Source organism: Saccostrea cucullata, unplaced genomic scaffold (genome assembly GCF_032062105.1).
Source record: "Saccostrea cucullata isolate Sc308-1 unplaced genomic scaffold, CSIRO_AGI_Scuc_v1 ctg191, whole genome shotgun sequence".
NCBI lineage: Eukaryota > Metazoa > Mollusca > Bivalvia > Ostreida > Ostreidae > Saccostrea > Saccostrea cuccullata.
Genome location: NW_026935443.1, coordinates 486,673 through 513,846, shown reverse-complemented (window position 1 = coordinate 513,846; position 27,174 = coordinate 486,673). Strand labels below are relative to the sequence as shown.

Genomic DNA, 27,174 nt, shown 5'->3' with positions numbered 1-27,174 from the left:
TTTGTGACTCTATAAATACATTAATTTTAAATCAATACACGTACTGTAAATAGATAAAAAATAATTTCTTTTTTTAAAGAAAGCAGTTCAATTCTTCAATGCATATTAAAAGTATCGGGTGCTTGAATAACCTCATTTAAAAATCACAGAAAATCCAATATTTGGCACAATAACCCTGGCACTCTTCAATTACTGCAAACAACAAATATCTGAGGATCTTGAGGGGAAGCCTTTCTTCTTGCATGACACTTGTACCTGTACACTGCTCTCTGTTCGCTGGTCAGAGCACCTAGGTGCACTGGTTATTCTCTGGTCAGAGCACCTTGGGACACTGGTTAGGCTTCTCTGTATCTCTTTTGGAAGAGCCAGAAATCGGGTTTGGTTTATAATGCTGTCCCTGTTACTCTGCATGAAATGCCAGGCAAATTTGTTAATGGATTCTGAAAAAAAAATGTTGAGAATATTCATTTGTGGCTTTAAGATTTTATTTTTGTCATGTTGAGGCACAATTAAAAAAAAGCAAAGAGGGAAATCTGGGCTAGAAATACAAAGGGTACAAATATGCATGAAAAGAATGCTAAAAGAGGTATACAAAAATAAAAGCACATTGCAAAAAGTATTATGAAGCATGCCGAGAGAGGTATACTGTGTACAGGGAAATTTCACTCTCAGTCTCTCCCCTTTCTACATCTCCCATATCTAAACTTATTTGCAACTAAGCACAATAAAAAAAAGCTTTTATCAACTTTATGAACTTAATAAAAGCACTTAAAAAGTTTGAAGCATTAATGTGTACAGGGAAATTTCACTCTCAGTCTCTCCCCTTTCTACATCTCCCATATCTAAGCAACCTTTTATTTGACCGTATAAGAGTCTTACCTTGTCATATTCCCCATATCTAAATAAATTTTGAATATTTACATATAAATGCTGAGATTGTTTGATTCCTTCCTTGCTAACAATCATGGATTAGACAACAGTTTGATTTAAGCAAACAATCTTGAGCAAAAATACAGGGTTATTTTCGCCCTTTCACACTTGCTGACAATTTTGCCCCATTTTAAATCTGCCCAGTCATAGTTTTACTTAAGAAATTACACTGTATTCCTTGAATTTGCCCCATTTTAAATTGGTCTAATGAGAGTAGGGCAAAAGGGGGGAAAATAAAACGGGGGCAAAAATTTCCCTGTATACAGCTGTAGGGGCAAAAATATGCAATATACCACATCTAGTTCTTTGCCTCATTTTAAATTCGCCTAATCAAAGTTTTGTTCAAGAAATTATACTGTATTCTTTGAATTCGCCCCTTCGGGCAAAAGAGTAAAAAATAAAACAAGGGCGAAAATTTCCCTGTATATAGTATATTATTCTTTATTTATACATGTAGTTGTTACTGTTATTATCAAATAATATAACAGGTAAATCAATGTCAAATTATATAGGGTGTCAATCACCTCTTAGCAAACTGTGCTCAAACTCACCTTAATTAAAATGAAGATTTTCCATTAATGCAGTGCAGAATTCAAGAGAACTATTTTTTCCTGTGTATGTAACAAGTAGAAATAGTGAACTCTTTGCAGTAAAAGGGATTGAAAGCCATATGATCGTATTTTAAGTAACAGTAAATTGTTCTTACCGAGTCCTGGTTGTTGATAGGACTCTAGAAATGCCTCCAATACGTCAGATGAAGAGAAAGAATTCACCAAAAGGATCTTCCTCTCACACAGGGCTTTCAGTCCGGGCAAACCAAACTGTATGGCCGCTGAAAACGTATTACAGCTCAATTAACACTCTACACTATTGTAGGGACACATACTTTCATTATGTAATTTTTGATAAAAAGTTCACACCTTGAGCAGTTCTGACAATGCACATGACGCTGACTTCTACAGGAAGATTGGTGACATAGATAACATCAGGGAGTTCCTCTGTATACAGGAAATGCAGGATGACCCCAAATATATCTGGTGTGACAGTGTTCAGAACAAGTGTACCCTACAAATAAATCACTCAATAAATCAGTTGGCACAGCCTATGAAAACTGGTTGCAGTAAACCTAGTTACAATAAGAACAGGCTTTTAATAAGTTTTTTAAAAAGCTTTTTTGAACAAGCAACAAAATGAATTAGAGCACATTACTTCAGAAGAAATCTGAGTTTCTAACAATTACACACTATGTAAATCATAAAATTTCTTTTCAACTAATACATGTATTAAAAGATGTTCCAGTGAGAATGAATGATAACACATGTAAAAATAAATTATTTTCTTTTTTTTTGTGCGACTTACTCCAGAAAAAAATGCTGGTTTGGTTTCTTGGGGATATATAGGGGGTAGACTTCTAATCTGACCAGAATTCTCTCCCCCATACAGCTGGTCTGAAGTGGGTAAAGCTGAGCTGTTAGGGGTTGGGGGACCAAATAAACTGTCATATGAAGGAAGGGCATCATCATCTATGGGTGGGGCTGTTGGCACTACAGGTTCTCTGATTGGGGGGTGTATTTGCTTCTCCAGTGGAGCCTGAAATAAAAGTTATGCCAGCATGAAAATTAAGTTAGACCATTTACAGATATCTTATTTATTTTTTTTAATGGATTTTCCTGTTGTTTATTTCATGAGCTAACTATAAACGCTCAGAATATTCAATGATTGAGAGTTAATAACAAACGTATGAAAATTTTCCAGTTGTTTTAGTTCCAATACTGTAAACCAATTTTTTTTTGCGAGTGAGAAATATCCCTAAGTTTTGCAACCTTCTTTTTTCACAATATTTCCATTGTCGGAACCCATAGGTTTTCTCTCCGTTACACTACATTTAGTGCAATGTAGAGAAAACCCCTGGGTTCCGACGATGAAATATTTCTTGTCATGAACCATTTGTTCATCTACATGTATTTAAGGAATAACTGTCTTATTTTTCGAATTCATGAAGTGATCAATGGATTGGCTTGTGTGATAATTTGCATAAACGCCGAAGGCGTTTATGCATAAAATTGTCACACAAGCCAATCCATTGATCATCTTCATGAATTCGAAAAATCTGACAGTTATTCCTTATATTTACATGCTTTGATTCATGAACCATTTGTTACACGTGTTTTTTTTGGAACCGCGCCAACACATTCATGAGGAAATCAATTACATTTACAATTGGTAATTTTATTTTTGTAAATATTTTTGTGAAATGTTGCCTCAGCCACCAACATTAGTAATCGCAGTTGGATTCCAAACTGACGTTTTGTCAATAATAATTGATTTACAGTATTTAAATAATTTTAGTTTTATATGGACTTGGTATTGAATATAGTCAAAATTCTTACAATTGGAGGAATATGTCCATCTACAAAAACGGACTTAAAGAAAGATGATCTTTGTGCCATTATGGCCTTGTGTCCATAGAATGAAAGACCATCCACGATGATCTCAACGTCACTGAACATCTTGTTGTTGACCAGTGTTGACAAGCAGGAGGCCAGGGAAGGTAACTCTATCAAAAAAGTGCATTGAGTAATTCAACATGTATGAATGCTACAAATGTCAGAGATTTACATAACTAAATTAAAATTTCTTGTAAGTGTAATTCATTAAATCCATTAAGATCGGACACAATATACTTCAATAAATATATTTCAAAGTCAGGGAAATGAAAATGAATTTGTTGAAAGCATTAATTGATTATTAACAAGTTAGTTCATTATTAGCGTGTTTTACTGTTTTAAAAAAGAAGAGATTGAGCTATAATTTTCTTACTTGGCATTGATGTACCCTTTATATTAATGGCATCAAGTTCCACCCAGGATCCACTCACTGTACAGTCAATTTCTACTCTGAGCTCATCCACTGGAAATTCGGGGGGCTGTATAACAAAGTCAAAAGTTTTTAACAGTGAATGCCACATAAAATTTTTTACAGCATTTCATAAAGACAGCAGATACTGTCAAAAAGGTAACAATATGAATATCTTTCATGTGCAAGCAAGACCATTATGCTTGCAATTTTGTTTCCAAAATATTACTTAACGGCCCTTCACTCTCAAAATTCATTGTTTACAAATTGAGATTTATTTGAATATGACATATCAGATAAGAATCTAAGAATCTTTTTTGATAATATTGAAATTACAGTAATTGTCTCCCTTTTCATCTCCGATGCCCTTAAACCATTGTAGATTCCTAGATATATGTGAGGGATTATTATCGCATAATTTTGTGAGAGGCACCACTTACTCACTTTTATTTTCAGGATGCTGAAATCAATGTAAAATCTTTTGAGCAACTGTCCAAAATTATTGTCAAAGAGCCATTTCGCGATAATAAGTACACACAAAATAAGGAATCTACAGTAATTTAGGGCATGTAAAATACATGTATTTACATTAAACTGTGGAGAAAAAATTCGACTGGATTGTAAGTTCTGGCAGCGATTTGTTTGGTACAGCATGACCCAGTTTCCTGCCATGTCTTTGGCGGAGACTCTTTTGACTCCTCCTGCATGATAAGTCTCGTATATGTTGATTTCATTCAGGTACAACTTCTCCTCAAACTTCACCTGTAAGAGAAGCAAAACAACTACCCGATAGTTGTTTATAAAAATATAAATGACTAGGTGATGGTTTAAATTATAATGCTAAATGTATTTTGTAAATGAGTGGTGCTGATGTGACTCTATACAGTGAATGAGGAATGTCTTATTAATTCTATTAGGCCATATTCACAGTGAAACTTAGCTAATCTGGATGTTGTGTATCCTAAACCTTGTCTAATACAATGCAAATTTCAAGCTCTTTCATTGATTTCAATTCTAAAATGTCATCTTAATTCGGAATTTTGTCTAATACAGGAACCAGTGGTGTTCAGATTAGACAAGTTTTACGTACCTCTATAAACTGGTGGGCGTCTTTTGTAGAGGTGGCCCATGCTCCTGGGACGTCTCCATATGTAGGATACACTCTGGGTTCTCCCACAACCATCCTGGCTGACCATCTGTCCAGAAAACAAGGAGAAGGAACAAAATATAAGATATTCTAAAACTGATGATAGATGAAAAATGCCTTAAAAGTTTGGACATAGAAAATGACCTTAAAAGAATTATTCAACCTTTAGAGACAAGATGTGTTAAACACTTATTCTACCCTAGGGCAGCTCCTGGTCAGTGTTAAAGACTTTTCAACGAATATGCATATAAGATATAAAAGCCTTAGCACTAACCATTTAAAAGTTATGACTAAGGTTAGAGATTTTTGACAACAGACAGACTCAGACCAAAAACAAAACATGCCCCCCAAATCTTTTTTTATGGGTGCATAAATATCTCAATTAAAGAACAAGAGGATTACTATTTATCTCTGTCAATTCTTAGCCTTGTTTTTTATACCCCCCCCCACTTGAAAAGCAGGAGGGTATATAATAATCGGTATGTCCGTCCGTCCGTCTAGCTGTGCATCCATCCATCTGTCTGTTATGCTTTGGGATACCCATATTTTATTCGCAACTCCTCTCATACCACTGAATGAAATTTGATGAAACTTTCATAGAAACTTTATTACATATTGCCAATGTGCACCTCCTATTTCACTTTTTGATCCGACACATAATTTGGGTTTCCAACAGCAAAACATGGACACTGCCATTATATTCATATGGGATGCGGGGGGTATCATTTAGTGAGCTCATTGCTCACAGTACTTATAGTTTTTTCAAACTTACCCTGAGCTGTTGTACTGAGTAGAGTAGTTGGTGATTTCTGCCACCCACAGGGTTTTCAATAGGGTCTCTCTTGTTTGGTTCTGTGTTAAGCTGCTTGTACCTATCATAATATACCAATGATACATCTAGCTACACAAGACAAATCTTTTGTGTGTAACTTACATGTAAGACTATTGAAGAGTTAATTTGGTCAGATGATTTTTTTGTCCATAATTTAAGTTATTGACGAGTTATTTTGGTCAGAAAAGTTCATTAAGATCCAGTGTTGAATATGTCGAAATCAAAATCTTTATATTTTAATCAGAGATTTTCTTTGACAGAAATATTCAATATCTCTGATAAGTTTCCAGTATATAACAATCTGTATATATACCTGTTCCTTGCTTGGTCCCCACCAACTGCACAGCATCAAGTTCTACCCAGCTCTGGGCTAGAGAACAGTCTACTTCTATCCTTAACTTGTTGGTCTCAAAACTGTTATTCTAAAAATAAAATGGAAATAACACAAGTATGTTTTCATTATTTTGATCAATTTTAATAGTTGAACATAACATAACACTTTTGGCTTTTCAACAAATTGTCTTTGAATAATTAAGATTAATTAATAGCCATTCTCTGTAACCACTTAAACTTCTTAATCCAGCAGATGTTAATTCTACAAGAAATATTTGTAACTTCATACGTGATGCATGTAATATAAGAAAATCTATGTGACTATATATTTTATATTTGTTTACTGTATGTATGACTTGCGCCACATGTGGTTTTTGTCAAATTGAATAAATAAATAAAATAAACTTCGTTGCCACGCATGGTCACCGATTTTGATGAAACTTCACCTATGCTTAGTACTTGACACCAGAAACAAATATCAAACAAAATTTCGTAGCTATGTGTCCCGGTTGCTATGGCAACAGCCGGAAAAGTTTGAAAAATGGAGATTTTCAGCCACTTTAAATCTTGACTGTGGCTTAATAAAAACTAGAAAAAGCAAACAAGCCATTCTCACAAAAGCATGACACCTTGATGTCACTTATACTGTAAAGAAACTGTTTATAATATATCTCTAAGTAAGTGGTAACCAAGGGTACATTTGGAATACATTTAAAATGCTGAAATATGCTGAAAAACACTCCGTATTCACTAATGGTAGGTGTTACATGCTCAAACTCAATCAACGACTTAAGAAAAACAATGAAAATGTTTGACCTTCAGTATATAAGTATAAGCAATATTATTCTATAAAAAACTTTTATGGTTGCTATAGTAACACAGCGTAACCATGCAAAACCAGTAACTAAGATTGGGTTAATGATACTGTCTTGAGGAAAAACATGAAAATTCAAGACTGGCAAATATGCATCCTTAGGACCTTGCAACACCAAAACCATAAGAAAAATTGGGTATAATTGCTACTTTGCAGTGTTACCATGGAAACAAAGTACCAGTGCTTAAAAGTGAATTGTTTTTCGCTGCATTAAGAATTAAATTGCCATTTAATCAAGAAAAAAATTAAAGGACTGAGCTTGAATAGTACTTACCTGTTAGAACTGAAGTTGAATATCATATATTGATAAAATTTGATAGAAAACAACACTGTTGCTATGGTTACCAAGAAGGGAAAATGTTCGATTTTGTTAACTTTATATCAATATTAAACCCTGTGTGCCAACTTCTTGCATCCACTTAGAGATTGGATGATAGTCAAAATTAAAAGTCAGGCTAGCTGTTGATAAATATCAATCATAAAAATTTAGGGAATCTACATTTAAGGGTATGTATCCAAGGAAAGAAAATATTTTTCAGGTTTTTAAGCATATATTTTCTGCTTATTTCCATAGCAACACTCTATTTAAAGAATCTAATCTGAATTTTTTCAAATGGGAAAACTAGGAGCACACCAATATCTTTAAAAATTGATCATAAGTTATGAGGAAATGTGCTTTTTTAAAAGATAGGATCAGATTTAAACATACAGAGTGTTACTTTGAAGGCTCTCTGTGGTATAAAAACCGTGGCAACCATTGCCAACCAAAATGAAATATCATATTTTGTTCTTGGTAGATGTTTCAAGGCTCTTTTTTCTATTATTTGGTTACATTTCATCCTATAATTGCTTTTTATTTTTACGTGTATGACTTTATAAAATTCAATGAATATTTTTTTTTTACTTTTGAATACTTTGTTACCATAGTAACGTATGTAATAGTTGATTTACCAAACATGTTTATCATGCATTTTAGACATCTGGCCTTCAACTTTTGGAAACAGTCATTGCCATTTGTTTGCTTTGCTGCAATTGTTAACTATGGGGCTCTAAACATTTTAAAAAATGCCATTTTTCGTACTTTAAGACATGTTGCCATGGTAACTATAAAATATAGCAACCAATTTTTGCCTGATTTCAGTTAAGGGTATCAATGACTTTTATCATAGAGAGTTTGGAGAAATTCTGAGACTATGTGTGCCACAGCTCCTATATAAAATTTCAAATCATTACAGAGAATGGCTCTTAATATGAGTACACTTTAATCTTAAAAAAACATGAAGATGCTTGCATCTCAACTTGACAATATATTTTGATAACATATCATACAGATTATTATAAATATTTTCTATTTAAGCTTAGGAACCATTATTATGTTGTTATCCCTGGGACCACAGTTAGAATAAACTTTCATTAAAGAATAATGGTTGTTCGGAAATCATTTTGGCATTTTAAACTTAAAAGCGGGTTTTTCTCTGTAACCTTCTGATATGCACAATTTAGTCTTATTTTTATATTTACTATCGAAATTTGGTATGAATTTACATGGTAATATACCTTCAAACAGCTTTTTTTTATTTATTGTAAAAATATTAAAGACTTTTTCTAAACTCTTCTAAAAAATCTGTTTTCAGATTGAATTGATGCAAGTTAGCTGAAAATTCACATATACCTTTAACACGGGAGAAAATATGCGACTGATTTCTATCATCTCAACTCTGTTTGTTTCATATAAGGTGACCCAGCTATTTTGGGGGTTCTTGGCCTGGATTCTTTTGACTCCACCTGCATGGTATGTCTCATAAATGTTGATTGCGGATGGTGTTACTTTTTCTTTAAATCCAACCTACAATAAATACACACATGTACAACACCAGAAATTTGAAAAATGAATCTGCAATAATATATATGTTTTAAATTTTAAGCCATAATATTGGACATTTTGGAACATAAATTTAAAGAATAATTTTTTTCAACAAAGAATGAGTTGCTTTGCCTCCCCTTTTTTACCTCCACAAACTGAATGCCGAAGTCTGCACTGGCCCAGGAACCCTGCATGTCTCCATACTCAGGATATACCTTTGGATTTCCAAGAACCTGGTTAGCTGCCCAGCTATTAATGGAAACAATTCATCCAATAACAAGAGGCCTTCACAGTCAAATTGAAAGTTATAACTGTTCAAAAACTCAAATTGAACTCCTGCTGCACAAAAAGTATGGACAAAAATAGATGGAGTTTTAGTCATCCAAATGAATAAGTGGAACTAAAAAGCTATGTCCATAGTATTCCTAAAATTAAGGATATTATGTTTATGATGACAAAGTTGATGAAAATGATGATGTTTGTACTTTAGAGGGGTCTTTTTCTTATATTTGAGTATTGTTAATCACTTTTTATTGGCAAAATCTTTATTTTCACATCATAATGTGACATAGTTTACTTATAAAAATTTCATTCTCATCAAAACTATGGAAATTTTATCTTGCTTACAAAGAGTAAATGACTATCTTGTGTAAATAATGTGTCATTAAGTTTGAGCGATCAACAGTAAAACAATTTATACTCACCCTGATGTATCATATTGAGATGAAAATGCATCTACAACTGATGCCCATTGTTGGATGATATTCAAATTACTGCTTGCTGTTCTGGGGGATGCTTTACATTATAAATAGAAATTGATTGTTTTAAAAACCAATAGACAATCAAAAATAAATTTAAAAAAGAATGGATGTTATTTCTCATTTTTTAGGCAAATTCTGACTGATTTTTTAATTAATATGATTTCCTAAAAAATAAAGCACAACTACTACTAATAGTCTATTTCTGCACAGACATGCTATCTATCTGTATCAGGTATAAGTTGCAATTAATTTTCATCACTAGGACAATGCATGCAAAAGTTGGGGAAAAGAGAGTTTTGAGACCTTCCCTGCTGTAAACAGTCACGAGTACCTGTTCCCCGTTTGGACCCCAACAATTCCACAGCATCGAGTTCCACCCAGGTCTGAGCTACAGAACAGTCTATTTCTATCCGGAGCTTGTTGGTCTCAAAAGTGTTATTCTAAAAATAAAATAAGAATCATAAAGGTATGTTTAATTTCAATATATATCTAGGTCATGCAGTTAAAGCCCCTTAGAGGTGTTAAGTACCGGGTAACTCTATCATTTCTTCAGTTAAAATTTTTTAAATTTATTTTTTGTATATATCATACCTTCAATGGAGGTGAAAATATTCGACTGTTTTTAATTTTCTCAACTCTTTGTGTTTCATATAAGACGACCCAGTCATTTTGAGGGTTTTTAGCCATGACTTTTTTCACTCCGCCTGCATGGTATGTCTCATAAATGTTGATTGACGAAGGTTTTACTTTTTCTTGGAATCCAATCTACAAATATATTAAACAAATAGAACTACAGAGATAAACAAAAGATGTTTGTAAAACACTTATGCCCCCTCCCCCAACTCGATCCCCAAATAATTGGAATTTTTTAAAGTCCAAGGGATATGACACTGTCAAAAATGGCCCGTTCATACCCCAAAGAGAACTTGCCCTTGCCCTTGAGATGTTTGTAAAACACTTATGCCCCCTCCCCCAACTCGATCCCCAAATAATTGGAATTTTTTAAAGTCCAAGGGACATGACACTGTCAAAAATGGCCCGTTCATACCCCAAAAAGAACTTGCCCTTGATATTTTTTATGATAAATTTGTATACAGATTTAATTTCATTTCAATAAGTGCAACCCCCGCAAAGAATGTGAACAAAAACAGCAAATAATTGGGATTTTTCTAAGTTCAAGGGGCATAACTCTGTCCAAAATGGCTAGTTCGTCTCCAAAAACGGAATTTGACCTAGACATTCTTGTAAAAAATCTGCGTACATGTACCAATTTCATTTCAATATGTTTAACCTCAGTGAAGAAAATGAATGGAAACTGATGGTGGACTGACCAAGTGACAGCTGAGCAAAGCAATATGCCCCGATCCCTTCTTTGAAGGGGGGCACAGTAAATATTGATGAATCTGTAAAACAAGTTCCAGTATATCACTACATTGTATAATGTTTCAAAGCAAAATGGACCTATTAACATTAACAACTATTGATTATCAATAAAATGGACAATATATACTTCTAAAACATCCTCCCACAGTGGAATTCGAATTGTATATGGATTAACTCCTTATTTCATTATTATAGAGCAAATGCTCTAACCATTGCGCCAGGGGGTGACTATCAAACTAAGAAAACTTATTAGCTGTTAATATATCATAACAGGTATATGTTACTCTGACAAGTGAATATAAATAGCAGGTAACAAGTATCCCTTGACTCCCTTCTTCTGACACACCTTACACATACAACAAATATAAATCTAGTCCATTCAATTGGATATATAAACATACACACACAATCATTTAAAATATTTGCAGTCATTTCTGATTTTTAAAAATTCCCTATATTAAATAAAATTAAAAATATAGGCATGTCTGAAATCTAATTTTACCTCTACATATTGGATACCAAAGTCTTTGCTTGCCCAGGAACCTTCCTTGTCTCCATAGTCTGGATAAACTTTAGGACATCCTAGTATTTGGTTAGCTGACCAGCTGTACCAAAAAAAAAAGAATATACCAAAAATAGTCCATAGAGTAGTGCAAAATATTTCAACCTAGTTGTCTAAGCCCACATGAAAGTTACTGACTTCATTAATGTTATATGGTGTTCGTAACAGGCTGACAGTTAGGTATGTTAAAGCCTGATTTATATTGGTTAATTGCTTCTAAATTAATTGATAGAATTTACTCACCCTGTTGAATTATACTGAGATGAGTAAGCATCTACAACAGTTGCCCATTGCTTTATGGTGTTGGAATTGCTTGTAGCCATGTCAAGAGCACTGTAGTATATGTAAAGTGTACAAATGAAGAATAATCATTTTCAACATAAAAATAAAAGTAATTAGCAATTACTATGTTTTGAAAATCCATCATTGAAATATCACTGAAACTGAGCTAACACAATATTCTAAACTAAACTTAAAAAAAAAACTTTTTGAGTTTAATTGACATTAAAATGATTAAATTTTACAATTAAAGTTTTAGATAAATATTATGTACACATGTATGTACCTATTTAAAAAAAAGCTCACTTGAGCTCAGATGGACTAAACAAGAGTTTTCTATGCTTATTGATGTAGTACACTGATACAAGTAACAGTTTACAGGTGTAGGGTAAATACATAATTCATATTCCGGGTAGACTTTACTTTACCGGTCCCCAGATCCGCAAGATCCTCGCGCTCATTGGACTATGACGTAACAACTACGTCACTCAACTGAAATGGGTTAAATTTGCACACTATTCGACTCATTAGGGTTAGTCTTGCACCCACCTGAGAGATTAGGGTTAGTCCTTGCACTAGTATTCGACTGATTAGGTTTAGTCTCGCGTTCATCCGAGAAATTAGGGTTAGTCCTCGTACATTATTCAACTGATTAGGGTTAGTTTTAGTCCTTGCATACCATACGATGGATCAGGGTTAGTGAATCGTTCTTTTAGTTAAGTTAAGAAATTCAGTTGTTTCTGTAATTTTTCCAAGATCATAATTCAGATTCATAGGCATTTCCTTCGTTTGTTTACATGGAAGATTGGCTAAGTCCGAAAGAAATGACATTAAGCATGCGCCGCACGCGCTTCGTTCAGAATCATTCTTTGTCGATTTTTTCCATGAATAAACAACTATTTATTAATTTTTTTCAGAGAACGAGGTTAAAAACTTTGTTTAAAAACAAAGTTTTAAACTAAACTTTTAACCGTAGAATTCAATTTTGGGGTCAAAAGGCCAAAAAACCTCGTATTTAAAATTTTTTTCGATCGCTCACGCGATCTCATATATACTGAAGTCGCCTTCGGCGACACTACATTTTAGCGCGTTTTTCTGGGGACCGGTAAAGTCAAGTCTTAGTTTAGGAGAGCTATGTACAGTTCTGAACCCAAGCTACTCAGTACTCTTATTTTACTGGGTCAGTCTACACAAGAAAGAACTAAAGCTCAATCAGTGTGTTTATCTACCATCCCTACCTGAAACAAGTATATTTGCCCGTATGACAGCATGCAAGGATTTCCTTGTTTTTCCTTCGGATCACAGGATGTTTACGTTTGTTGTCCTGTAAAATTGCGCAACGGTGCGTCGATTTACCCAAAAGGACCCAAAAGGACCCAAAAGGACCCAAAAGGAACCCAAAAGGACCCAAAAGGAACCCAAAAGGACCCAAAAGGAAATTAAGAACGACCCAAAAGGACCTGAAATAAACAGAATAAATGGATATATAATAAATACTTTCATATTTTATTAAAAACTTAAACTAGTTTTTTGAGGGTAAAGTGTGTGTTTGGGGTGGGGTTGGGAGCCCCCCCCCCCCCACATACACACATCCATCCCCGATACCATATGCCTACATGTAGAACATGTCATAAAACTTTATTTCTTTATATATAATTATTAAATATCATATAGTAAGATATGGTAAAACAAAGGTGAAATAGAATAATACAGTGTACTTTGTTAATTTCAGCGTAAAGAAATCAAAGCATATCTGACCAGATTTAGTGTTTGATGTGTAATAAAAGTCGTATGTTATTTCTTTAAGAAAAGTTGCAACAATATAAATGTTAATTTTTTGCCAACTTTTAGGTAAATTTATAATATAATATTCATAATTTAATTCAAATTATTAATTTTCAATGTATATTAATATATTTATTTGAGTCCTTTTGATTTCCTTTTGGGTCCTTTTGGGTTCCTTTTGGGTCCTTTTGGGTTCCTTTTGGGTCCTTTTGGGTCCTTTTGAGTTCCTTTTGGGTCCTTTTGGGTAAATCGACGCACCCCTTGCGCAATAAAGGTGATACTAATTAACGAAAAAGTATCCATATAATTCTCTGAGAAAAAAAACACAACCAAATGTATGTTAGTTTATATCATCTATTTTTTTTCCTTCAAATTCTAATATTTTTATACTTGAAATAATTTTTGGCAATTATAAACATGACTGTAACTTTAGGTTTGGGATCATTATTACGAACCGAGCCCGACTGTAAAGTCACAGTACATGTAGTACATCAGGGACCTATATACTAAATAGGTCCCTGAGTACATGTACTGTTAAAATTTAAGAGAATGACAGACACACTGTTTATTTAATAGTTCCACTTGAACGGTTTCTTTTCTTATTATATTCTAACGATATAATTCACAGATATTTTAAAATTTTTATTTATTTTATAATGAGTATGCATAATGCGGCCTATCGGCAACATTGCCAACCTGAGTCAGAATATGAAATTTTAGTTAGAATAATCTAACTGTGTCTCGGTACAGGCCCTCACCACAGTTAGAATACCACCCATATACTCGCAATGTTGCAAAAAATTGCAGAATCGCACCGAAACGATTTTGAAGAATATAAAATGATTTGCACTGGGAATAACTACCAAAATAATCAAAACAAACCTTCTTGAGATTGCTTATGCCTTTTATCCCAAAAAATAACCAATATAAAGACGAAAATCCAATTAATTTTCTCAACGTTTTTCTCTCGATTCAAATGGCAGCCATGTTTACATTCGGAACTCTCTAGATTGTTCCTAGTAAATGCACTATGCGAGTTATCGCCCGTGTTTCTTTCTGCTACATTACGAATACACGGAACGAATTCTATCGTTAAACCGGGTCCGTAGGACAATATCATTTTAACGATAGAACATTCTATCTAATGAAATTTATATTAACTTGTCGTCTTCAGGAACATATGGTGACTACTTACATCGGCACTCAGTTTCTGGATGGTGTATTTTGTGTATTGTATGACACTAATTCCAATAAAAATTAAAATAACGAATTCTGCAGTTTTAAAAAAAGTTATTGTAATTTTCTCCGTATAAAAACTGAACGCACGGCAACATGACACAACTTCTCATCTTGCATTTTAGGGGTAATTGATTCATACATAATTTTACAGGGACGTAGCAACAGGGGGAGGGCTGCCCCCCTCCCCACTTTTTTTGCCAACAATACTTTTACTATTGAAAATGTTCATTGGTTGCACCCCCCCACTTTAAACTAAAGTAAAGTATTATGAAGGAAATATAGTATTGTAAGCTTAAAAAATGGATATTGGAAGGAATTGGTAGTGAAAAAAGTTTGCCTCTACCCCCCCCCCCCAAATAGGATTTTCGACTTTCGGCAATAAGGTAAGTACAAAAAAAAATTCTGTGGCTGCCCCCCCTTTCAAAATCGATGCTACGTGCCTGTTTTAATCAGTATCTACATTTTCCTGTTGATGTTTGATGTAATCTAGCTTTTAAAAAATGACTGAATGATTCAAATTAACTCTTCTAAAGTTCTTTGGTTGGCAAATTTGCAGCTGCTGTTTTAACTGAACAGCAGCTCTAATGAATCAAAACCTTCAGACCCGGGGATCATGAAACATCTTTGTAAAAATCTTTGTGTTGTATTTAAATCTTGTAAATGTAAATGCACCCCGAAATCAAATTATGTCTCCCAAATTGTTTTCTAAAATACGTGATATATCTGCATGCAACTTTATATAGAGATTAACTCAATGACTTAAGTCTAAGTCTGTTTCATGATCTTGGGGCCAGAAGTCTACAGAGGACAAGTTTGTCACCCTTTCTGTTCCCTCTTGACATTTAGTTCATCTTTGGTACTCCAGTGGTCTGTTCAGCAAAGTGAATATTCGTGAGAGCTCATCGAAATTCCTTAGACCTCCAACAGAAATGTTCGCGAACGCTGGCTCTTTTGAACATACCTCTGGATTCATTCAATCATTTTCAAAGATACCGGTAGGTCTCATCTGACATTGGTAGGAAAAAAGTAAATATTTACAGCACTGATGAAATTCATTGTGAATCAAGGTATACTCATGCACTACCTGCAGAACTGCACCTCTCTGCTTGAGAAAATTTGGGCAGAAAAAGCAGATTGAGATCTGTCTGATTTTTCTCAGGCAGAGAGCTACAGTTCTGCAGCTACTTACCCACTAGGATCCATGAATACAGAAATTCTCAGTCATTCTTTATGTCCCACCATGAAGATATAGGTAGATGTGTTTGCCATGTGCTTCTTCCATCCCTCTGTCCTTATTTTTCCATTTAGTCCAGTTTTAAAAAAATAGTCTCTTTTACTGAAAATTTATAATGCTAGTATATATAAATGAGAGCTATAAATCAACAATTTTTAACCTTGACCTTTCTTTTGACAATGACCTTACCTTTTATAAAATGTGTTTACCTCAGCTTTAAAGAACTGATGAAGATAATATTTTATTTCACAATAATTGCTATTAAATATTGGTGAGAATTATTCAACTGCATCAATATTTTTTTCCTTGACCTTTCCTTTGACCTCACATTTCTTAAATTTGGATTAAGATCATTTTATAAAACAAATCAAGATATATATTTTTTAAAGATTTATTTTCAAGGTATCTTTATCAAACTTCATTTGTCGATACATTTTGGTGAGTGCTATCAAACTTCATCAAAATATTTTGACCTTGCCTCCCTTTTCCTATATTTGTATTTATATCTTTATTCTACATAGTTTTAAGTACATGCATTAGCTTATGCATCAATGCATTTTTTAGTGAGAATTCAACTGCTTCCTATATTATTTTGTTTTAATGTAGGTGACCTTTCCACTAATCTTTGAATTTTTAGTGTACTTATGATTGTGTATAAAACTAGTAGATTATAAAGAAAAAAAATGAAATATATCTTTATCAATTTTCATACATTTTTATAAAATTTATATTGGATCATTAATGATGAGAATTGAGAAGCAATAGGTGCAAAGCGAAGATTTTCAAGAACATGAAGGTTTAGAGATTCTGTTGAAAAGGACTGGGGGAGCTAAACTCATGCAGATAGATGGAGGGTGTATAGATGACCAAAAAATGATAAACAAAACAGAGAAACTCACTCAGTGAGGGAGCTCACAAAATGAATTATCCCCACTGAGTGACTGAGGGAGCTCACAAAATGATTATTCCCAATGAGTGAGTATCTTGCTCACGTACAAAATAAATTATCCTAACTGAGTGAGAGAGCTCACAAAATGAATTATCCTCACTAAGTGAGAGAGCTCACAAAATGAAATATCCCCACTGAGTTAGGGAGTTCAAAAAATGAATTATCAACACTAAGTGAGGCAGCTCACAAAATGAATTATCCTCACTAAGTTAGAGAGCTCACAAAATAAATTATCCTCACTAAGTTAAAAAGCACACAAAATAAATTATCCTCACTAAGTTAGAGAGCACACAAAATAAATTATCCTCACTAAGTTAGAGAGCAAACAAAATAAATTATCCTAAGTTAGAGAGCACACAAAATAAATTATCCTCACTAAGTTAGAGAGCACACCAAATAAATTATCCTCACTATGTTAGAGAGCACACAAAACAAATTATCCCAACTGAGTGAGGGAGATCACAAAATGAATTATCCCCACTGAGTGAGGGAGCTCACAAAATGAATTATCCCCACTGAATGAGGGAGCTCACAAAATGAATTATCCCCAATGAGTGAGGGAGCTCACAAAATGAATTATCCCCAATGAGTGAGGGAGCTCACAAAATGAATTATCCCCACTGAGTGAGGGAGCTCACAAAATGAATTATCCCCCCTGAGTTAGGGAGCTCAAGAAATGAATTATCCCCACTGAGTGAGAGAGCTCACAAAATGAATTATCCCCACTGAGTGAGGGAGCTCACAAAATGAATTATCCCAACTGAGTGTGCGAACTCACAAAATGAATTATCCCCACTGAGGGAGGGAGCTCACAAAATGAATTATCCTCACTGAGTGAGGGAGCTCACAAAATGAATTATCCCCACTGAATGAGGGAGCTCACAAAATGAATTATCCCCCCTGAGTGAGAGAGCTCACAAAATGAATTATCCCCACTGAGTTAGGGAGCTCACAAAATGAATTATCCCCACTGAGTGAGGGAGCTCACAAAATGAATTATCCCTACTGAGTGAGGGAGCTCACAAAATGAATTATCCCCACTGAGTGAGAGAGCTTACAAAATGAATTATCCCCACTGAGTGAGAGAGCTCACAAAATGAATTATCCCCACTGAGTGAGAGAGCTCACAAAATGAATTATCCCCATTGAGTGAGGGAGCTCACAAAATGAATTATCCCCACTGAGTGAGGGAGCTCACAAAATGAAATATCCCCACTGATGGAGGGAGCTCACAAAATGAATTATCCCCAATGAGTGAGGGAGGTCACAAAATGAATTATCCCCACTGACTGAGGGAGCTCACAAAATGAAATATCCCCAATGAGTGAGGGAGCTCACAAAATGAATTATCCCCACTAAGAAGGGAGCTCACAAAATGAATTATCCTCACTAAGTTAGAGAGCTCACAAAATGAATTATCCCCACTGAGTGAGGGAGCTCACAAAATGAATTATCCCCACTGAGTGAGAGAGCTCAAGAAATGAATTATCCCCACTGAGAGAGGGAGATCAAAAAATGAACTATCCCCACTGAGTAAGAGAGCTTACATAATAAATCATCCCCACTGAGTGAGGGGGTTCACAAAATGAAATACCCCACTGAGTTAGGGAGTTCACAAAATAAATTATCCTCACTAAGTTAGAGAGTTTACAAAATCAATTATCCCCACTGAGTGAGGGAGCTCACAAAATGAATTATCCTCACTGAGTGTGGGAGCTCACAAAATGAATTATCCCCACTGAGTGAGGGAACTCACTAAATGAATTATCCTCACTATGTTAGAGAGCTCACAAAATGAATTATCCCCACTGAGTGAGAGCTCACAAAATGAATTATCCCCACTGAGGGAGGGAGCTCACAAAATGAATTATCCTCAATGAGTGAGGGAGCTCACAAAATGAAATATCCCTACTAAGTTAGAGAGCTCACAAAATAAATTATCCCCACTGAGTGAGGGAGCTCACAAAATGAATTATCCCCACTGAGTGAGGGAACTCGCAAAATGAATTATCCCCACTGAGTGAGGGAGCTCACAAAATGAATTATCCCCATTGAGGGATGGAGCTCACAAAATGAATTATCCCCAATGAGTGAGGGAGCTCACAAAATGAATTATCCCCAATGAGTGAGGGAGCTCACAAAATGAAATATCCCCAATGAGTGAGGGAGCTCACAAAATGAATTATCCCCACTGAGTGAGAGCTCACAAAATGAATTATCCTCACTAAGTTAAAGAGCTCACAAAATGAATTATCCCCACTGAGGGAGGGGGCTCACTAAATGAATTATCCCCAATGAGTGAGGGAGCTCACAAAATGAAATATCCCCACTGAGGGAGAAAGCTCACAAAATGAATTATCCCCACTTAGTGAGAGAGCTCACAAAATGAATTATCCCCACTTAGTTAGAGAGCTCACAAAATGAATTATCCCCACTGAGGGAGGGAGCTCACAAAATGAATTATCCCCACTGAGTGAGGGTGTTTACACAACAAATTATCCCCACAGATCTTGAACTCAAGATAAATCCACATATTCTTTAGGTTAATTTATCTTTGGGCAATCATGAGCTTCCAGTATGTGTTCCATTATTACAAGTACATAGGTATTTTGCGTGATACCATCTCCAAATGCAAGATTTTACATTATCTTACTCGAAGTTATCATGTTTGTTTATGGTATAAAATAATACAAGTTTCATTGTTCATGTTTTCTTCTCTTAATACAGTAGCATTAATAACAATTAAATAGTTGACAACAACTGAACACAACCATTTCTTATAACACTTATTAATAAATTACTTACTAGTTGTAATGCTTAACTATGTCCAGCTAAAATGTCCCCAATTTTATCAAATACAAAAGTTTATAAATATCATTATAGAATATCAAAAAACTTTTAAAAAGAAAAAAGAAATCATGATTCTATGTATGACACACAGAGAAAACATTCATACTTATGTACTGTAAAAATAGACATTGTTAGCAAGAGGAAATTTACACCAAGTAAATAAAAGTTATAAGATATTTTTTATAGGTATTGCAGAAGAACCCCCCCCTACATAATACATGTATATGCTAGGGGTTATTCACAAAATGAACAACATGTTTGTAAATACACTGTATCCATGTTTATAGTAAATAAAAACTGACATACATGCATATGAAAACCAAGTACTTAACAAAATATTGACAATATCTTACATCTATATGTAAGTTTTACCCTTTCTTCAAACAAAAATTTTATATTCACATTTGCAAAAATATCTCATATGAATTCATAACTTTAACTGATGAGAAAAAATATTGAAAAAGTTTAAATTTCTTTTTTGAGGATTCAAGTAAGTCAAGACATGACATACTGGGTAGCTCACAGATATCAGCTTAATGCAATGTCATATGTTAATTGATTGTACATGTACTTGAATATTCACTTTAGATATATATAATAAATAGCAATCTAAAAAAATTCTTTAGGAAATGAATATGGTTGGTAAGATATCAAATCTACAAGCCCTTGGGCTACCTAACATGGCTATAACCTCCTTCATGATGTCTGATGATTACTGGTATAATTCAGGAAAGGTTACCCAAAATTTTGAGAGGTACGTGATAATAATTGATGAGGAATATACATGTAAGAGCAATTGTGCTGACCTTTCGTTTTATAATCAATAGTGGTATTCTTGGATTGTTATAACAGTCTGTGAATAAAGTCTGAAGATTGCCAAAAAACATTATTTTTTGGATATTGGCTAAAACAAACATCTAATTTGGTGCAACTAAGTGACCTAGCTACTGTGTCATTATATAATTTGCAAAGGGGTCAACTATTTACAAAAGAAATAAAGGGGGGGTGGTGATGAAAGTTTCCAAGATAATTGCTGGAAACTGTTTGATGTAAATACATGTATAGTGAGAAAATATCTGAGCATTTGACCAGAAAATTACTCTGAAAATAACAACACATACATGTATATCAAAGTAAAAGTTCAATCAAAACTGGACGGATGATTGATACATCTCTCTAGATCTCTTTTTGATGTGTAAAAGTTATGGTAGATAAGCTCAGAAATAGAATAAATTTTGTCATGAGTTTCTTTAAAGGATGTACAATGGCCTGAAAATTTGTAAACGTAAAAGCAAAAATCTTATCCAAGGATCATATCCATAAGTCGGATACATGAGAAAAAACCACGTCTTTCCACTACTAGACGGATTGGACGGATTTGTTGAAGATCTCAGAAGATTGTCAAGTAAATCTGGGTTTAGAAAGGCACGAGTAAGTCTTGGTAAATTCCATGCTTTATTTATTCATCTATCTTCACTTCCACTTAGATGAGATCAAAAGGAATTCTTTTGGTAACTTTCCATTTATAAGTAACTCCCTGAAAAATGAAAAAAATGCTTTAAAAAACTTAAAATATTCAATTTTGCTCCCTTTTAGAAATTGTGATAGTAAAAGTGCAAGGCCCATGGGCCACAGCACTCATCAAACAAATTTGAATTTAATTAATCTACACTTCCTGGAAATGCTTCCGTATAAATTTGACAAATCATGGCTTTTTTCTTCTTGTGAGAAAGAAATTTTTTCCCCTACACATTCCTTTGATCATTAAAGTGACCCCAACCTACGATGGTAGTCACGATTTGAAAAACATGAATCTACACTACATCAACAGTTCTTTACAAAAACAAAATCTAGCTAAGTGGTTCATTACAGGAAAATTTTAAATGACTCTAATGAATTTTCATTTTCTCTTGATCATCTCATCTTCCTAAAAAATTTAGATTTTCATGGAAACTTGAATTTCATTTACCCCCCGGTATCCAAGAATACTCTAAGTTTGGTAAAAATTGACCCATATATTCTTGAGAAAAAAAGAAAAATGTAAATGTTTTTGAGTTGACACACAAGAACAATGCCAAAGAAAACAGAAAAGCTCAGGTAAGCTAATGAAGAAATGTATAGTGTGTTATTTGAAACCATTTTTCAGTACCTACTTAATCTGTTATTTTAAAATGCAATGTAAAAAAATTTTACATAGAAATTTTTCTACGTACCTGGATTTGCCTCCGTTCCAACTAATTCAACAGCATCAATTTCTACCCATGTTCCAGCAACTGTACAATCAATCTCTATTCTCAGAGTATCAGTGGGAATATTCGTTTCCTACAAGCATGCAGTGAACTTAATAAAATGCATTTCATATTCTCTCTCTCTCTCCACTATTATTATATATGCACAAAAATTAACTGCTCATTAAAAATTCCTCCTTTATCATTTGCTTAATTGATCTAAGGAAAAAAAAAAAAATAATCCACACTTACAATCAATTCGGGTTTGAATATTCGACTTTCTTTTATACATTCTATTTTCTTGGCTTCGTACATTGTAACCCAGGTTCCACTATCTGTTTTAGCTTGCACTTTCTTTGTCCCACCAGAATTCAATGTCTCATATATATTGATTTCTTGAGGAAACACTTTCCTGCCATATGCAACCTGGACAGAAATGAGGTACATCAGTTACTAATGAGAATTTGGTCAGGATTGCACCATGAAATTGTGTGCCAGAGACTTCCAGTATCGATGTTGGTAATACGTACCTCTATGAATTCTTTGTTAGTTTTGGTCTGAGAAGCCCATGCCCCTCGGATGTCCCCATGCCTGGGGTAGACTTTAGGTGCACCTATAACCTGCTCAGCTGACCAACTAAAGAAAAAGTGCAAAATAAGCATTTATACTTTAATATTACCATACAAATAGTAGCTAAAAATATTTATATAAATGTATTAATTTGTGATTAACAAATTTCAGACTCAAAAAGTCCAATAAAAAATTGATAAATGAGTTCCAAACATTTAAATGGAGACTTTGTATAGCCTCATTCTGAGACATTTTGAGGTTTGACACAGGGTGGCCTTAGTCAGTAACTTAGTGTATGACAGATTACGGCAAGAAATTTCATTTAGAAAAACATGAATATACATAGGCAATGGAAGCAAATTAAAAGGAGAGCAGTGTCTAGAACCCCAATTTTCAGTGGGTATATTTTGTCTATAAAACATACGGAAGGCTCACCCCCCTCTTAGCCCTCCTGGTTCTGACATCTATGGATTAAACATATCTAAATATTTTTTCTCAGCTCACTTTAATATAAACTATGAACAAAATTCATCACAAATTGTATATGGTATGATGTACTATGGAGAGAGAGAGAGAATGAGAGAGAGAGAGTCTTACCCTGCACTGTCATATTGTGAGGAATAGTTTACGACTCTTTGTACCCATTGTCGAATCACAGTCATTATGTCCCACAAACCGATTCCAGATCACCTGTAGTTTGTGAACATGGGACTAGAGGGCTACACTGCTACAAGCATAAAAGCGTATTTGTTAAAATATCACCATGGTTACTGAAATATAACAATATTTCCAACATGTATATAGTTCCCTTTCCATTCTCCTCCTATGGTTAGTTTAGTATATTGATTTGTGTATAAAATTACTGCATTGATTTGTTTTGATCTATAACCTAATAACTAAGAGCACAAAGCATTCATGCAAAGTCGGTCCATATTTATCTAACAAGCTTGCACACGTACAATACATTAGATCATCATATTCTCAATTATATTTCAGACATACATAATAAAGAAGATAATAAACAAGTACGTGCATAACAAACAATCACAAACCTTTAGTTTACTCGACTGTGGTCTATATACCTTTGCCGAGGGTCAAGTCGTGCCAACCGAAATGATCAATACACCGGTACCCAAGTGTTAATACGGTGACCCAGTGCGGGCATTTAAAATATTTAGTGCCAACACCGAGAAATTAAGTCTTAAACGGCGCAGTTTTAACATGTTTAACCAGTGTTGATCCAAAAATACTGTTTACGACGGTGAGAACAAATTAAAAAATATCACCCAAAGTGGCAAAAACTGATCGAATTCCGTTTTAGAAACCATGAGCTTTACTTATCGAACAGCCCTCCTGGCGCAGTAATAAGAGCGTCTGCTCTATAGTCGCAAAGTAAGGAGTCGATCCTTACGTCGCGGGTTCGAATCCCACTTTAGGACGTGGAGACCGGTCCTTCGGATGAGACCGTATAAACCGAGGTCCCCTTGTCACGTTGGTGTTGGCATGAAAAAGACCCCTCACTGCATGCTCAATGGCCCTCAGTGCAGAATATAGGACAAAAATTTGTAGCTCTCCACCGAAAAGTTGTGGAGTCTCCATAAGATTGAAAAATTCTCGAAAGGGGCGTTAAACAAAATACAATCAATCACGAAGCATCACAGCATGTGAACTTAAAGCTCAGGGATTCAAGCGTTCTTGAAACTGCATGAAAGGCCATATGCCCTCTCTAACTCTTTATAGATGAAGATAATTCAGAATAAGTGATTTAATGACAACTTTTAGAAAATCTTGACATAATAAATTTAACCAAATTAAGGGAAGGAAAAAAAACCAAGCTTACTGAGTATATGAAAGTTTCAATAGAAAATGTAGATTCAAGTCTGTTCATCATGACCCCGAGGAACCACAGAAGTTAAGAAATATTTTAAAAAATCAAATCTTCTCCTCGGGAACACAGCAAAGTCACAATAACTCTCATTTGAATTTAAACATCCTCGGATACATAGCTGTCTAGATAGTGTAGATTAAATTTTAATGCGATTTAATCCTGAAGGATAGGACTGGACCACATACACATACCATATATATTTAGATTAACTTCCAGTGCCCGTGGACGGCACCACATAGTGATCAATTTTACAATGGAATTTATAAGGAACTATCTCTAAAATATGTTCCCGAAGAACAGACAAACATACTAAACAGTACGCATACCTCTAGTCATATTTATCGAAGTTTCTGATCATTTGATAAGACATTTGAAAAGAAACTTTTTGATGTAGTTCTGGTTTAATCCGCAGGTATTTACTTAAATAGAGAAGAATGACATTGTCAGCAAATTCAATCTATCGTTAGCTTACATGTACGAAGGCAAATGCTGGGTGACGCTTTTCATACGAAATGTTTGTAGCATTTTCCCGTTTGTAACATCACAAGATGGAGCAAGCGCTGGGTGTGACCGGTTGACAGGGAATGCTTACTCCTCCATGGTACTAAGAGGTACAGGGATCGATGCCCGGATTCTCCACCAATTATCATAACCAGTATGATCTCATTCTTGACTCCAGCCTATGATGCCTATTGTTAAACCTCAACCAACAGAGTTTGAGGAGGCAGAGTCCCGAATGATATTGGGCTGATTATGAGTTTGTTCATTTACACCCGGGATCTTGACTATTTCAGTGAGAGGACACGCCAAGTGGAATACATTTGTAACTCTTATAATCTTTGAGCTTGGTCGGAACAACTCAATTCAGCTTTTCAATTTTATTATACCGCATGCGCAGATCTAGAGGGGGGGGGGGGGGTCAGGACCCCCCCTTGGAATTTACCACGTTAAAAAATGTATATACTAAAACAAGAAAAAAGTTACCATGGACCCCCCCCCTGGTAAACGAGAATATATGTGAAATGGGTATGAAAAGTGAAAGATTTGAGGCAAAAGAAGTCACCACTACCCCCCCCCCCCCCCCCCCGAAATAGGTTTTTGCCGTTTGGTGAGTTTAGGTTTTTTTTTATTTTATTTTTTTTTTTTATTTTTGCTTGTCAACAAATTTCTGGGATTGGATTTTTTTTTGACTGGGGTGGACCCCCCCCCCTGGAAAAAATTTCTGGATCCGCGCCTGATACCCTTCCTTGATGATTCAATATCCCATTCCTTTTACCCTGAGGACCTTTCCTGACCAGAGCGGCTCACAGGCTCTAGTTCCCAACCTGTATAAATGAAGCAGAGACAATCTAGCTCTTGTCTTTTACGAGGGGAATTTCAAAAGTTCTGGCAACTGTTTAATAAAAGATTGACCGTTTTACGGAAATTATCGAGTTTGACATCATTGGAAAGATCAGAAAAATATGCAAATATTGTGACGTCACTTTATAATTTTTGTGACGTAATAACTCCGAAAATGACGTCAGAATATAGAATAGAATAGAATAGAATAGAATAGAATTTATTACCAATCAGGGCCCATTAGGCATAAACATATAACATATATAATTACATATAAACATAATATTAAAGTAATAGACAGAATACAACATGTGGTGAAGAGCAATTCTTCTATTAAGTATATATATATAGAATATAGAATGTTTAGCATACTGACCATAAAAATGACGTTAGAAAAGATTCAATTTGATCAAATCAAAATTTTCTAGACAACTTTTCCTCATTACTCGGACGCAAGTTAACGGACGCAAATGCCAGTTGGTGGAATGTTTATACAGACTACAATCTATCATATGGCATTTTATTTTGGAGATCTTCTTGTTCTGAATTGGTTTTAGCGAGTGTCAAAATTAGCATGGATTTATCGAATCTCGCTCAAGCTTTTGCGTGAAAGAGACCTAAATGTGAGGAAAAGACAAAGTTGACAATCAAAGGAAAATAATCGATCATGTTACAAATTTCGATGGCATAAATTCGTCAGGTGTTTTAACCATATTTGTGGAATCGATGAATGCTAAAGAGAAGTTAAGTTTAGTGTGCCCCATATTTTCTCGTAAAATCCAAAATGGCGGCAGTGCAGTTGTAACCCCACCGTACCTCCACATATTCCCAAATTTTAATGCATGGAAAATAAATAAGATTTTACATGTCTGAGTAACTTATATTCATTTTTTGGATTCAAAAGTCAAAAGCAGTGGTGAGTTTTGGGGCGCCAAAGTTGAATTTATATGAAAAAATACGCACAGAATCAAGTCGGGTTCAAGATTTAGTACATTTTATTCGTAAACGGTAGGAGTCCTGTAACTCAAAATATATTTGATGAAAACTGCATTAATATACTACAGTTTAATACAGAACATGTTTTATTTCAAACAATAGAAAGCTATATAAAAGACCGAAAATCCAGCCGTATCATGTAAATAAAAATCTGAAATGAATGTCGGTGATAGCATAACCGGACATAAACCGTGCTCGTAAACAAACCATACTATGAATAATGGAATTGCTGTTAAACAGTATCATAGTCCTACTTTACCTCTTTGCAAATTA

The 27,174-nt window shown here is 34.5% G+C and overlaps 1 protein-coding gene across 1 annotated transcript; it reads right to left on the bottom strand.

Annotated features, from left to right (window-relative positions):
- LOC134242893 (uncharacterized) lies at window positions 1-23,864 on the bottom strand. The gene is made up of 24 exons (XM_062725094.1): window positions 23,729-23,864; window positions 23,274-23,403; window positions 22,637-22,742; window positions 22,359-22,532; window positions 22,092-22,200; window positions 21,405-21,415; window positions 13,060-13,145; window positions 11,786-11,875; window positions 11,483-11,585; window positions 10,189-10,362; window positions 9,929-10,037; window positions 9,541-9,631; window positions 8,983-9,085; window positions 8,645-8,818; window positions 6,079-6,187; window positions 5,706-5,805; window positions 4,877-4,982; window positions 4,375-4,548; window positions 3,751-3,856; window positions 3,321-3,487; window positions 2,290-2,520; window positions 1,851-1,995; window positions 1,637-1,762; window positions 1-440 (listed from the first exon to the last, which is right to left on the bottom strand). Exons 2-24 carry the CDS (start codon window positions 23,336-23,338, stop codon window positions 190-192), a joined length of 2,910 nt encoding a protein of 969 aa, XP_062581078.1. The 5' UTR covers window positions 23,339-23,403; window positions 23,729-23,864; the 3' UTR covers window positions 1-189.
- Window positions 23,865-27,174: the final 3,310 nt, after the last annotated feature.

Coding starts and splice junctions, on each gene's coding strand:
- LOC134242893 (XM_062725094.1), bottom strand. CDS start 23,338: ATGACTGTGATTCGACAATGGGTACAAAGAGTCGTAAACTATTCCTCA. Junction 11,876..13,059: donor GGCAAATATACTTGTTTCAG/GTAGGGATGGTA, acceptor CATATACTACAG/TGCTCTTGACATGGCTACAA. Junction 3,488..3,750: donor AAAGGGTACATCAATGCCAA/GTAAGAAAATTA, acceptor CTTTTTTGATAG/AGTTACCTTCCCTGGCCTCC.